The sequence below is a fragment of the Hyperolius riggenbachi genome, chromosome 4 (assembly GCF_040937935.1).
Source record: "Hyperolius riggenbachi isolate aHypRig1 chromosome 4, aHypRig1.pri, whole genome shotgun sequence".
NCBI classification, from domain to species: domain Eukaryota; kingdom Metazoa; phylum Chordata; class Amphibia; order Anura; family Hyperoliidae; genus Hyperolius; species Hyperolius riggenbachi.
Window position 1 is genome coordinate 417,427,573 of NC_090649.1, and position 14,728 is coordinate 417,442,300.

Consider the following 14,728-nt stretch of genomic DNA (forward strand, 5'->3'; position numbering starts at 1 on the left):
GGGCCACATTCGGCTCACGGGCCTTAGTTTGAGGACCACTGATTTACAGTCTTAAACCTACTACGACTGAAAAAAAAAATGTTCCTACATTATAATAATACAGCATTTTTTGTTCTGCAGTGGAAAGCTCATTCAGCTTGTGAAGAGGTGTTAACATTAGCTTTTTTTTTTTACATTCTTCTGTTGCTACAATAAATTATAGCTGGCCACGTGCTGCAATGGAACTGTACTGAGCTGACAAGCAGAAACTGATGAGAAATTATCACTAGATGGCTGCTGTATTTATATATTTAATCCTACAAATAAGATGCAGTGGCAGCTTTCAGAGCAGATAAACTGTACTTTCGGAACTTATTTGTAAAAAGGCAATATTACTTGTGCGCAGAAGCAAACATGGTAACTGAATAGGTAACTAAATTGTTATTAAAAAGTAGGAAAACACATTTTTATTGAATGTTATGTTAGAGTTTTAGTCCACTTTAACCCTCCTGGCGGTAAGCCCAAGCTGAGCTCGGGCTATGCCGTGCAGGAGGATTTCTCAGACCCTGCTGGGCCGATTTACTTTTTTTTCTTGCAACACGCAGCTAGCACTTTGCTAGCTGCATGTGCATTCTGATCGCCGCCGCTCCGCGCTCGATCGCTACATAATTAAAAAAAAAATTGTAAAAAATAGTGCTGCGCTGCCCCCTGGCGGTTTCTAATAGACCGCCAGGGAGGTTAAAGAGAATCTGTACTGTCCGATTTGTACAATTATAAACCTACCAATCGAGTCACTGTGATCTGAAATCCTCGCTACAGACAATCTGAAAGTAAGTGCAGAGGTGCTGTCTGTGTGTAATAAACAAAGCACACAGAGCCTGGAGCCCCGTGCATAACTTGTATTCATTACAACAGAGGCAGTCCATTCCTCCATAGGTCGACAAAGCTCGACAAAAGTAGATTAGATATATTACAGAGACAGTGCAACTAGAAAAGGCTGCAGTGATCAAGACCACATTAGAACAGGTATAGGAACATATAGAAGAAATGAGGCTGAATATTTTGTTACAGAGTCTCTTTAATACAGGCAATATACGACTTGATAAGTGGTAGAGGGTAATGGCAAAAAAATGAATCTGCTTCAGTTAGAATGGCTCTATTGCTACAATTAGACCACAACAAGGCACATATGGAGGTATGTCAACGCAAGAATTACTGGGTGAAATTACGCGCATTTTCCGCGCTGAACTGCGCGATGCAGTGGCAGAATTGAACACTAAAATAGATGATTTGGGAGAAAGGGTACATGTAATAGAAAACCAGAGTGATGATCTCCTAGCAACAGTTCTGAATGATAAGTCCAAGATTGATACCCATGAAACTCGGATTGTAACTGTAGAAGAAAAAATGGAGGATCTGGAAAACAGATGCAGGCGATCAAATATTCGCATCAGAGGATTAGCTGAGTCTTATACAGATCTGGAGACAATAGCTTCCAATGTTTTTTCAGCATTAACACCCAACATAGATGCCTCATTAAGACGCATTGTACGCATACATAGGGCTTTTACACGACCAAAAAATCCAGACCTCCCAAGGGATATAATTGCTAAAATTACATCTGAGGATGCCAGAGATAGCATATTACTAGCCGCAAGAGATCTAGAATATTTACCTGAAGTCCCACGGTCTGTTCAAATTTTTGCAGATCTGGCTCCATCCACTATTGTTAAAAGACGTACACTCAGTCCATACACCTTAGCACTTCAGAAGGCTGCAATACGTTATCGTTGGAGATTTCCTTTTATGCTATCGTTTGTATTTAATGGAAAACAATATAATTGCAAAACATCTGAAGAAGCTGCAGCAGCATTGACGGAAATTGATATTCCACTCACAATTCCTACCATAAACAATCAACAGTCTAAAGGACAAAGATCACCTCGATTGCGAAGAAATTGGGACATTATAGGAAAAAAAAGCTTCCAACCGCGAGCTCTGGATTACCCCACACAAAGTACAGGACATGAAGCTTGATAATTTATAGCCACTCTACATTTTTATTGTAACTAATTTTTACATTAGTTTTAAGGATAGTCAATTAGATATTTTGTTAAAAACTATAGGAGTCTCCTTTATGATATGAGTATCTACTAGATACCTGTGTTCAGATGCCATAGTTTAATATAGGCACAAAAAGAAAACAACATAATCTAATTTTTAACCTTGATCTACTAATTGACATGTATAGAGAACTCCTTTATGATGTGAGTCTCTACTGGACACTTGAACCCGAGATTTTCTTCAAATGGATTAAAAAAAAAAAAAAAAAAAAAAGAGATTGAAACAACTTTAATTCCCAGAAGAAAAGAATCCTCTCTTAAAATACTGTATATTGACCAGAAGAATTGGAAAAATAGATCTGAATCTCTTTGAACCCCTTTATGATGTGGGTATCAACTATAAAAACATCAAGAGAAGAAATCTTCTTGAGACTCATGTATTATTATATATAATAATTTTATATTAAATATCTCAAAGTAGTCTAAGAGCCTCAAGAATACGAGACTAACCACAGAATGTATATTTAAAGGCAATACTTATCTTTTTCTGATTTACCTAGAAAGCATATTTGGTTAAAATTCTTTTAACAAGTTTTTGAATTTTAATAAGATTCTAATGATAGGATAGTTTAATTTTTGTATATGGTGATTTTTAATGTATTCAACATTGAAATCTGGCTTAGGTGTACCCAGGTATAGTTTTAAAATTTTAAACCAGGTGATTAGCCCTGGAAGTTATTGTTCCCCACAATATGATACTGGCTCATGGCTCTATGTTATTATGGGCCAAGTGCTAGATATCTGCTATGCCCAGTTGGGCACCTTGTTGGCATTATGCCTGTTATATTTTGATATTCTTGTCCCCCTATTTAAATTGGGTGTATACAATACCCCATATCAGATAATACCCAATTTTACCCAGGTGACTTTTTCTTTTGCATTAAAATATTTTACTATAGACTATGGTTAATAAACCAATTATAGTGATGTCGCATAATTCTAGAGGCCTTAACTCACCCTTAAAATGCAACACAGCCTTCAGAGAATACCTTAAACACACCCCAGATATCCTATGTTTACAAGAAACACATTTTACCCAAAAATCCCAACCTAAATTTTTTCACAAAATGTACTAAAGATTCTATTTGTCTAATTTCTCAGTAAAAAGAAGAGGGGTGGCAATTTTTTTATCAGACAGCTTCCCTATGGAAATAACATCTCAAATAATTGACACAGAAGGAACTTACATAATTTTAACAGGTGATTTCCAAGGAAAAACCCTATGTATTACCAACATATATGCACCACCCGAGAAAACATCAACTACAATTTCCAAGGTAGCTGATATATTACTTACACTAAAATATGATACGTTGATATGGACAGGTGATTTTAATATATCTCCCAATGACAATTTAGATAGAACCACCCCATTAAGACCTTCAGAAGCAAAAAAAAAATAAAATCTTTTTTGATGATTTATTCAGACAACTATCCTTAATTGACACTTGGCGTGAATATAATGGCAACAAAAAAGGATATACCTACTTTTCAGCACCTCACAATTCATACTCAAGAATTGACCTAATTCTTTTATCAGCCACAAGTGCTCCCTTAATAACTTATTCCAGGCATTTGCTCACCACTTGGTCTGATCATGACCCTGTTCTCACGGCCTTAACCTCACTCACCCCTAGATTCCAACCATCATCCTGGAGACTTAATGACTCTTTGTTACTTAACACGGAGATCCATGATAAAATAGATAAATGTATTACCAACTATTTTACTGAAAATAATACATCAGAGATCTCACCGGGTATTTGTTGGTTAGCACACAAGACAGTGGTGAGGGGAGAAATCATCAAACTATCTTCAGCCTATAAAAAAAATAAAAACATTATTCAAGCTAATATAGAACACAAAATTAGAACCTTATCTCTTTTAAATCAATCAAAACCAACCAGGTTTCTATTAAAACAAATACAGGACCTACAACTTCAACTAAACATCATACTAAACAAAGAAACTGAAAAAACCCTTAGATGGTGTAAAGCAATCTCCTATGAGCAGTTAAATAAACCAAACAGATGGTTGGCCAAAAGACTAAGAAATCAGCAGACCCTCAATAGAGTATTAAGAATAAGAGACTCTAAAGGTTCGGTAACTTCAAATCCAGATATAATACATAATACTTTTTTGGAATTTTATAAAAAATTATATGCAGACCCATCCACCCCCAATAATCAGAAAACACAAACAGATTTTTTTAGAAAATTTCATTAACTCCTCTCTACCTACGGAAATTTCCAACATCTTAAATCATAATATTTCACTTGATGAAGTTCATAATGCCATTAAAAAACTTAAAAGACCGAAAGCTCCAGGTCCAGATGGCCTCACGGCATCATATTATAAGAAGTTCGAACATAAATTAGCCCCCCATATGCTGAGATTTTTTAACACAATTATGAAAGGTACTATCCCTCCTCCAGAATTTTTAGCCTCTTCATTGATGGTTATCCCAAAACCAAATAGAGATCCACTTCTAGTTAAAAACTATCGTCCCATCTCCCTTTTAGGGATAGATTACAAGATTTTAACCTCCATCTTAGCCAATAGACTAAATTCGGCTCTCCCCATCTTGATTAATAAAGATCAAGTAGGTTTAATTCCATTACGCCAAGCAGCAGACAATATTAGAAAAATAATTGACATACAATATTATTGCAAAAAGTCAAAGGTTAATCTAGCTTTGCTATCCTTAGATATGGAAAAGGCCTTTGACCTGGTGAAATGGCCATATATGAAAGAGGTCTTGAAAAAATATGGATTTTCTGGAAATTTTTTAAATGCTATAAACGCATTATATTCAATACCCTCTATGTCTATGAAAATGCCTTCACCTAATAAAACCTCCTTTCCAATTCAACGTGGAACTAGACAGGGATGCCCATTATCTCCTGGTATTTTTGCACTCATGATGGAGCCATTGGCTAATGCCATTCGGCAATCACATGAAGTACTGGGAGTTAAAATTGGTAACAAAGAACACAAGATCTGTCTTTTTGCGGACGATATCTTTTTGACATTGATATCTCCTCATACTTCTATACCTAACACCCTAGATATAATCCAACATTTTTCAAAATTCTCTGGTTTTAAACTTAATTTAGATAAATCAGAACTCATGCTTACCAGGTCCCCATATAATGAAACATCAAATCTAGCTACGAAATTAGGAATTCAACCGCAACCAAAATCAATTAAATACCTTGGTATAAACCTTACTCGCGACCCAGACCAACTGTATGATGGTAACTATCCAACTCTATATAGAAAACTCCATTCAGATTTACTAAAATGGAACGATCTCCCTATATCACTATCAGGAAGAATTACTTCGGTCAAGATGACACTTCTTCCACGTCTTTTATATCTGTTCAGAGTTCTCCCAATCCCTATCAAGAAATTTGCAATCCATAACCTTCAGAAACAGATACAGAAATTTATATGGAAACAACGTAAACCCAGAATTAAGTATGAAACCTTAACGAGGCCCAAAGATAAAGGAGGACTAGGAGCTCCGGCCCTATGGAATTATTATGTGGCTTCTCATATCACTCAATTAGCTATAGTTAATGCTGGAAGGGCTGCGCCACTGTGGGTAGATCTCGAATCACAACTATTATTACCACTATCTATGCCTGCTATAATGTGGGCAACCAAAATACCTTACCAAAAAATAAATAAAGTATCTCCCATATCAGCACATTCCTTCAAAATATGGCAAAAATATAGATATCCATACGGCCTACAATCTCCAGTATCTTGCATGACTCATCTACTTAGAAATCCAGATTTCCCCCAAGGACATGACAAGAGTAACTTCATATGGTGGTATAACAATAATCTGATTTTTCTTGGTAAATTTCTGAAATCATTTAAATTGATGTCAGTATCTACCTTATTTGAAAACTATACAATCCCAATAACAGAACATCTTAGAGCCAAAAAGATCCTTCAATTTCTACACTCACTAGATAGAGATAATGAAACTTTGGGGTACACTTCTTTTGAAAATAGATGCAAAGGACGTTCACTAGATAGGGGTTTTATTTCTGAAGTATATTCAATATTGCAACATCACGATATGATCCCTAAATTAAAATGTCAAAATGATTGGGAAAAAGACTGCTCTATAGACATATCAGATGCCAAATGGTCGCATTGCTGTACACAACTTACTAAAAGTAGCTTATTTTACTCGTCCATAGAGACATCAATTAAACTTTTCCATAGTCTATTATACCCCCACGAAGTTACATTTATTTTCTGACACACAAACAGATCTATGTTATAGAGGATGTTTAAAAAAAGGTGATATATGGCATATATGGTGGGAATGTCCCATAGCAAAAATATACTGGAAGAGAATCTGGGATAAAATCAAATTAATAACAGGTAAATCTATACCTTTCGATCCCACAGTGGCGCTTCTTGGCAATAAACCTACAGGCATACCTTATTCCACACATAAATTCATACAATTTGTTATGGCCCAAGCCAAGAGACATTTAGCCTCAAAATGGCGTTCCTCATCACTACTGGTAGAAACAGTCTTCCAATCTTTGAATGAAACAATGCAATCTGAGCATATTCTAGCTAAATTAAATGATAAAACGGATAACTTTTTCAAGATCTGGGATAAATGGATATCATGGCAAGATAATCAAGGCCTCTCCTACACACTACACTCATTTTAATTTCTTCTATGTGGACATCACTCATATATATGTTTATAGTCACCAGGGTATATGATATCAGGACAAGAAACCTAGTTATGTTTAAATGTTTGTATATAGATTTTCCTGTTCCCCTAACCCTCCCTCCTAAATTTTCACTTCCTTCCACCAATGTTGGGTCAGTTTGGTGCCGGTTGGTATGATGTGACAACCCCACCCACGGCACCGACTGTCCTAACTTGTCTCCTTATCTCATTATCTTCCCTCCCTCCTCTTTTTTCCCTTTAAATGGAGGAAGAACCACTTATTTTACCAAAATATTGTTAGTTATTAAAAGCTATACATTCAAGTATTTTATTTTATCTTAACCATTTATGTATGCTAACATGCATTTCCCCTAAGTGGGGTACTTGTTGTTATTTACTGTTATAACTATCTGTAATGTGATTTTTCCTTTCAATAAAAACCCTTGAAAGAATGGCTCTATTGCAATGACCATGTAGATCTACAGTAAAGCTTTGTATATATTTATTGCCAATACATACCATCTGATTTTCTAAGCTAACAAGTGATTTCCGCAGACACAGGAAATTGCTTTGCTCTACAATAAACCTTAATTACAGTGCAATCAAGCTAATCTAGCCCCTTACCTGTATGTGATTGATAATAATGCAAGACATAGAGGGGGTTTTACCAGGCTGAAAGTTAGCACTGCTCATATCTAATAATCTGTTGTGTTCCAGGATTAGCGCATATTTTTATGTATTAAAGGATACCTGAAGTGGCATGAGGCGATAAACACTGATACAATTACTGCTAGACTTTTTAAGAAATTGTCCGAAGTCCCTTTCTATTTTCCTGGACAGCAAGTGTTACGTTATAATCTATGCAAATGAGGCAGTCAAATAAAAAGACCAACATCCTAAAAATAACTTGATAACCTTATTGGTAATTTAACCAAAGAAAATGTAGTGTGATGGTCTACTTATCTACTTGGGCGACCGCGCAGGTTTGCTACTTTTAAAGTTAAAATCAGACCTTATCCTGTAGAGAGTGAAGCCTCCTATTGAGGCTTCCCTCGGGGGTCTGAATCCCCCATTGCTAAGCGCGGCCGGCCTCCACATCAGGGCCGTGCAGCTCATCTTCCTGTATCATGGCTGTGCAAGCCTGCATGGGCAGTAGCACAGTGCCCATAACTCCGGCTTAGTGTTCATGTGTGGGCGGGCTCGCGTGGCCCTGATCTGATTAGCGACAATGCCTTGCCTTGCTCAGCACCTAGCAAGAGAAGCCTCAATAGGATACTGTCTCACGAGGCATCCCTCATACAGGCTTGAATTCTTTCTGGCACTGTATTTTACCCTGAGGAAGTGGGATAGGACCCACAAAATGTGTTGCCTATTGCTTAATAATAATCGTTAATTTCATATACAAATGTTTTCGTCATTGAGGGAAGCCACCTCACTTTTTTCTATTTTAGCTGTTTTTAACTCAGTTTTAGCAATATTTGGGTGCCTCTTTCCCCCCAGTGTTCCCCGCCCTCCTTTTGGAGGGGTGCTCTATTTCGGTTAGGAGTACCCTCACCCATATAACCAAATTGGAGTTCTTTGCCAAGAGTGCAACCAGCATCCAGTGCATCTGGACACCCAAGTGGAGTCGGGGTTGTTGGTCTCCACCTGCTGTCAGTGGTTGGTTGCCCATCTGTCACCTCCGTTTGTAAGTACCACCCTCTACCACACATTTCACTCCCTGCGTTATTACACTAATGGGGCTGACGTTGTCTCTGTGCTTTTTTTCCAGGGTGATTTTTTTTTGATCACCCTACACATCTGCAACTGAACAACCAACTAATTTAAATACTGCGCATGCACCATACCAGCATTCAAAAAACAAGTCATTCGAACGGCTTGTACACACGTGGCCAACCTGCACGATAGTTGGTCAGTTTATCCACTGGTTGGATTGGACAAACTGCCTCTTATCAGTCGCTACACACACCCAACCTATCATCCAACATCCAATAGCAATGTGCGAGCCTTTAGTTAGTATATCCTGAATGTCGCCATCATTATAAAGTCTCTGGAAAGCCTGCTAAATATGTTACCTCCTTAACTGCAAGAAGGAATCAAAATAAATGTTACCAGCATTTAAAATAAATATATTTAAAGGGAGTCTGACGTGAGATGCATATGGTGGCTGCCATATTTATGGTATTTACTGTTAAACAATACCAGTTCCCTGGCAGTGCTGCTCATCTCGTTGGCTACAGTAGTTTCTGACTCGCACATTTGAAACAAGCATGAAGCTAATCTAGTAACCTGAAAGAAACTTGAAGCTAATCTAGTCAGACTTCAGTTAGAGCACCTGACCTGCATGCTTGTTCAGGGTGTATGGCTAAAAGTATTAGAGGCAGAGGATCAGCAGGACAGCCAGGCAATTTGCAATGTTTAACTACTTAAAGACCGCCCCACGCCAATGGTCGTGGTCGCGGCGGTAGACCCAGGACCGCCTAACGCCAATTGGCGTCAAGTCCTGGGGCTGCATTTTGCAGGAGATCGCGCACAAGCTGCGCACACATCTCCTGCTCGGGGGGGCGGAGCTCCGCCCCCTCATCAGTCTTGGAGCGGCTATTGCCACTCGGGAGACTGTTAGACGGCGTGACCGCCGTCTATTTACATGTACAGCGCTGCGATCAGCAGCAGCGCTGTACTGGGAACAGCCGTGTGACACGGCTGTCCCCCTGGGGGACAAGAGCGATCGGCTCTCATAGGGTGAAGCCTATGAGAGCTGATCGCTATGATTGGCTGGCTGAGGGGGAGAGAGGGTTTTAAATGAATAAATATATATAAAAAAATAGTAAAAAATAATTTAAAAAAATCACATATTTATATAAAAAAAATAAACACTGGTGGTGGTGGGGGGGGGGGGGGGGGCGATCAGACCCCACCAACAGAGAGCTCTGTTGGTGGGGAGAAAAGGGGGGGGGGGATCACTCGTGTGCTGTGTTGTGCGGTCCTGCAGCTTGGCCTTAAAGCTGCAGTGGCCAATTATGCAAAACACAGCCTGGTCTTTAGGGGGGTTTACCACTGTGGTCCTCAAGTGGTTAAAGTGGATATGAATTCTTGCACAGGACAAAAGGAAAACTTAGAATAAATGCACCCTGTATGTATTTAGAGTTTGTAGCCTGTCTAACTCCCCCTCATCTGTGTCTAATCACAAGTTGTAATTTGATCTCTCCTTGCGTCACCTGACTGCCACGGCAGATAAGCTCTTTTAAAGAGACCCTGAAGCGAAAAAAAATATGATATAATGAATTGGTTGTGTACTATGAATAATTACTAGAAGATTAGCAGCAAAGAAAATATTCTCATACTTTTATTTTCAGGTATATAGTGTTTTTTCTAACATTGCATCATTCTGTAATATGTGCAGATTACACAACACTAAGCTTTCAAAATGAGTCTTTCAGAGCAGTCTGTGAAGTAATGACCTCTCCTCTAGCAGATAAAAAGAAAACGGTTCACTTACAGTTGAGATAATAAAAGTCAGATAACAGCCCTCTCCACGACTAACTTAGTCGTAGAGATTAATGGCTTTTTTGCATAGAGATAACAACTGGAGTTTCTTAGCTCTTCCTGTACTGGAAACAATTAGACTGATGTATCTGATCTTAATGTTTTATTTCTTAGCTGTACTACACATACAAATCATAATATCATAATTTTTTTTTCGCTTCAGTGTCTCTTTAAAAGTACTGGATGTCAACAATATGTCTGCTTCCATGAAAGCAGGAAGTAGAAACACTGGAGATTTATTACAAGGATTTGTATCAGCTGTAACAAAGAAATGTTTTTCTTTAGAGGTTATTATGCTGTTGCGTATTTTATCGAGCAGAGAGGAAGTTCTGAGTTCAGGTCCGCTTTTATAAAGTCTCCCTTTATCAGGTATGCTTTAGCTTATTACATTTAGTTTATAAACATAAACACCATCAAGCCTTGCCGATTTGTATTAGAAATACCAGTAAACACAACTAGTAAGTTCAAAGTATGTTTTTGCTTTCCCTGCCCATACATGGTGGTCCTCATTATTGTTAACTGCACCAAAAGATGATTTAGAAACCAATAAAATAAGTCTAAATGTATTTCTGGATATGACTGTGACTAGCATTCCTCTTAGTCCTTTCATTTTTCTGTCTTTATCACATGAATTCCTTTGCCACTTAAGTATTTATCTCTTTGGGAAACCAAAATCACTGCTCTGGGACCACTTGACTTCTTTGCAGAGCCAAGGGACTGTTTTGAGGAAGAACACTCTTTATAATCAGCTGCTTTGAGATGGAATTCTCTCTAAGAAATATAAGACAGAGATTTGTGGTGGTTCAACAGGTATATTTCTTAAAGGACCACTATCAAGAAAAATTGTAAAATGCATGTAAACACATAAATATAAGACTTTTTGTTCCTATGTTGTTGTCACTTAAGCGGATCCGAGATGAAAAACTAACTATAACAAGTAACTCGTCTGTATATCTTATGTAAAGTTTAGATAGTTTACACAGCAAATCTAGCTGCAAACAGCTTCAACAATTTATGATTATTTATTCCTGTGATACAATGAGGGCAGCCATGTTCTGTTTGTCACAGGCTGAGCGCTGGAGATGCTATCAGCTTGCCTGTGTGTTCTGTGACAAATTCAGTCCCCTCTCCTCCCTCCTCCCCTCTGCCTCTGAAATCTCTGGCTAGTAACACCTCCTCCTTCTGCCCAGACTGAGCTCCCATAAGCCCTTGCTACAGTACCTTGGCACTCTGAAAAAGCTGTGGGCGAGGCTTGTTTAGTGTATAGGGAATTAGAGTATTAAAACAAAACCAAAAAAGTATTTGGCTTGAGGAATGCCCTATAAACTATGTGAAAGGAACACGATTATGCAATGAGTAAAAGTTTATCTCGAATCCACTTTAAGGCCCATGTCTCTAACGGACACGTGTAGAGCGACAGTTTGTTCGTGTGTACGCAGCAGAATACAAGGACTGTCAGCAGACTGTCTGCAGACACAGCCATGATTGAGCGATTCAACTGGTGAATCTCTTGTGACTTTTGTCTCACGAGCTGTTGCTTAGTCTGTTGGTGTCCTGTCGTGTGTATAAAAAGTCTTCTACAGATAGCAGAGTCACTACCATAGTACTATTACTATACGTAGTCTGTGGCAGACAGCTTCCGTCGTGTCTTCACTCTTTCTGTTGTCACGCGAGTACAACTGTCACAAACTCGAATTGTCGCTGCCATAAATATGCTGTTTTCTCTTGCCTGTTTGTCGCTGCCTCACAACTACAGACAAATGTATGCCGTGTGTATGGGCCTTTACAGTAAGTAGTAAAAATCAGGACTGGTAATCTCCTCACAGGGGATTCTCAGTATTTCCTTTATTCTTTACAAAGCACTTGGTTGAAAAATCTATACAAAGATGACAGCCAGCTTCCCTACTCCATTTTTTTTAAAAAAAATTTTCACACAGAGGGACTGCACAAACACCCATTCAAAATGGCTGCTGAGAATCTTCTATGATGATTTACAAGTCCAAAACCAGCTAATCTGATTTTTACTACCTGCTGTGAGCGATAGCGACCTAAGAAAAAAAGTAATTTGTAGTGCATTATTTTTCAGAGATACATGTACATGTGATATGTATGTGTTTAAAATTAGTTGTGATAGTTGTGCTTTAGCTTCGCCCTGTGCAGCCACCACCTCATACATGTTTCTTGAATTCATATTTCTCTCTATAAGATGACCTCTTGCCAGTGTTCTGAAATGCACATTATTGTGTCTTGTTGTTTTATGTGTTCAGAGTTGTAATTGTCACTTTTATTGTTTCAGTATCCATATAAGGCTCCTGATTGCTGTATTGATTTGCCAGTACCATTTTCTGTCTCATGGACACCACAGGTAAAGATCTTATTTGGATTTTACACCCTTTTTATTTAAGCTCATGTGGAGGACTTTGACTAAGTTTTACATTTATAAGCCTCTCAAAGGTCAACTCAGCAACATAGTTTTCTCTAATTAGAAAGCTACATACTCACCACGCGATGCAGGAAGATACCGTCTATCTTCCGCCCGACTGGAATGTGCGACGGGCACAAATGAGACTTAAAGTAATCGCATTTTGCGTGAAAGTTGTCGGGGATCTTAAAGATCTGCCCTAACAGTCTTTATCACTGCGGAACGCCAAACGACGTTCATGTGATCGTGCGCCTGTACCCACAATGCAGGATCACGGAAATGAGCGATCGTCGCTCAAAAAAAACTAACTGGTCATTGGGAAAATCACAAGGTGGGTACGAGCCCTTAGAGAATGCACTGTTGGTCAGACCAACCATGTATTTTAATTTCCGCAGACTAGGGAGGATCAACCCTTTTATGCCTTTGGAGCTTTGTAATAAAATTGTTTGATTTTACAAGTACTGTTTGAATTTACGTATTTAGAGCACAGTAATCCCCTTTAAACTGCAAACTAAAATCAGAATTTCCTATCTGCCCTAAAACATTAGCCACAGCATAATAACCTTTTTGCACAAAAGAAAAAGAAAAAAGCGAAGTGGGTTAGGGTTTCTTGAGATGAGTTTTGAAGGATTGTTTGAAGGCGCTGAAGGAAGGGACAAGCCTCATGGGCTGTGGGAGAGAGTTCCATAGGATGGGGGTGGCTCTAGTGAAGTCCTGTAGTTGCTTGGGAGTGCGAGATGCGTAGTGTGGTTAGGAGGAGGTCGTTGGAGGAGCTGAATCTATGGTCAGATGTGTATCTGCTGAACAGGTCAGAGATGTAGGTCGGGCAGGACTTGTGTATAGATTTGTAGGCCGGGCATGGCATCTTGAAGCTGATTATGAACTGGATCAGGAGCCAATGGAGGAATTTGCATAAGGGCGTTGTAGAGGTGGAGTGAAGGAAGAAGTAGATTAGTCTGGCTGCTGTGTTCATGATGGATTGTAGGGAGGGTGATGTGGTTCAGAAGGAGGCCTGACAGGAGGGTGTTCCAGTAGTCCAGGTTGGAGATGATGAGAGCATGGGTGAGGAGTTTGGCAGTGTCTGGGGTCAGGAAGGGTCGGATCTTAAAGATGTTGTGTAAATGGAAATTGCAGACCCTATTACTGTAATGTTTTGTCTTTGAAGGGTGAAGGAGCAGGTCGAGTCCAGGGTGACAGCGGGTCTGTGCAGTCAGGCAGACAATTATACAATTTACAGTGACCTAGATGTCTGTAGGGGGTAAAATTGGATGGGACAATTAGGAGTTCATTTCAATGCAGTAGATCCTGGCCCCTAATGTCAGGGCTGTGGAGTCGGTACAAAAATCTTCCGACTCCAACTCCTCAGTTTATGAAACCACGACTCCGACTCCGGGTACCCAAAATGGCTCCGACTCCTCGACTCCAACTCCTTACTCTAATACAGTGATTCCCAACCTTTTATGAGGTATCGCCCCTTAGGGGAAGACGACTCACCCCTGTCGCCCCCCTTCTCTTAGTACGGTATATCCTTACGCCAGGTGGTGGTGCCAGTGGAGGGGGTAGCGCTGTGACCTTGCCAGCTAAAAATAGCCAGTGACTCAACTACTTTGCGCCAATTCCCTTACCGGTGTAATGTCAGCTATTGCAGCCCCGCACGTTGTGCAGCCCCGCATGCGCAGTAGGAGCCTGCGTCCCATTAAATTGAGCAGCCATGCGGCTGGTAGAAGCCCCAGGTAAGTAAAACTCTTTTTTTTTTTTTTTTTTTTTTTCCCCCCTTAAATGACATGCTCACTCTCCATCATCTTCACCTCTGACACCAAATAAACTCCATTTGTCCTTTCCTGCATATATAGTGTAAAACAAACAGTGGCCATAGAACTAAATCTTACCTTAACCCCTCCTCCTCATGTTAGTGATGCCTGTCCCTCTCCATGCTATCAACCCCCC

At 39.3% G+C, this 14,728-nt stretch overlaps 1 protein-coding gene across 2 annotated transcripts in view; it reads left to right on the top strand.

Moving 5' to 3' along the window:
• Positions 1-14,728, top strand: part of FANCL (FA complementation group L) — a 117,453-nt gene that overhangs the window by 54,691 nt on the left and 48,034 nt on the right. For both annotated transcript variants that reach the window (XM_068232419.1, XM_068232420.1), the window contains exon 7: positions 12,656-12,724. In XM_068232419.1, the coding sequence (XP_068088520.1) occupies positions 12,656-12,724 (69 nt within the window). The remainder of the gene's footprint in view (positions 1-12,655; positions 12,725-14,728) is intronic.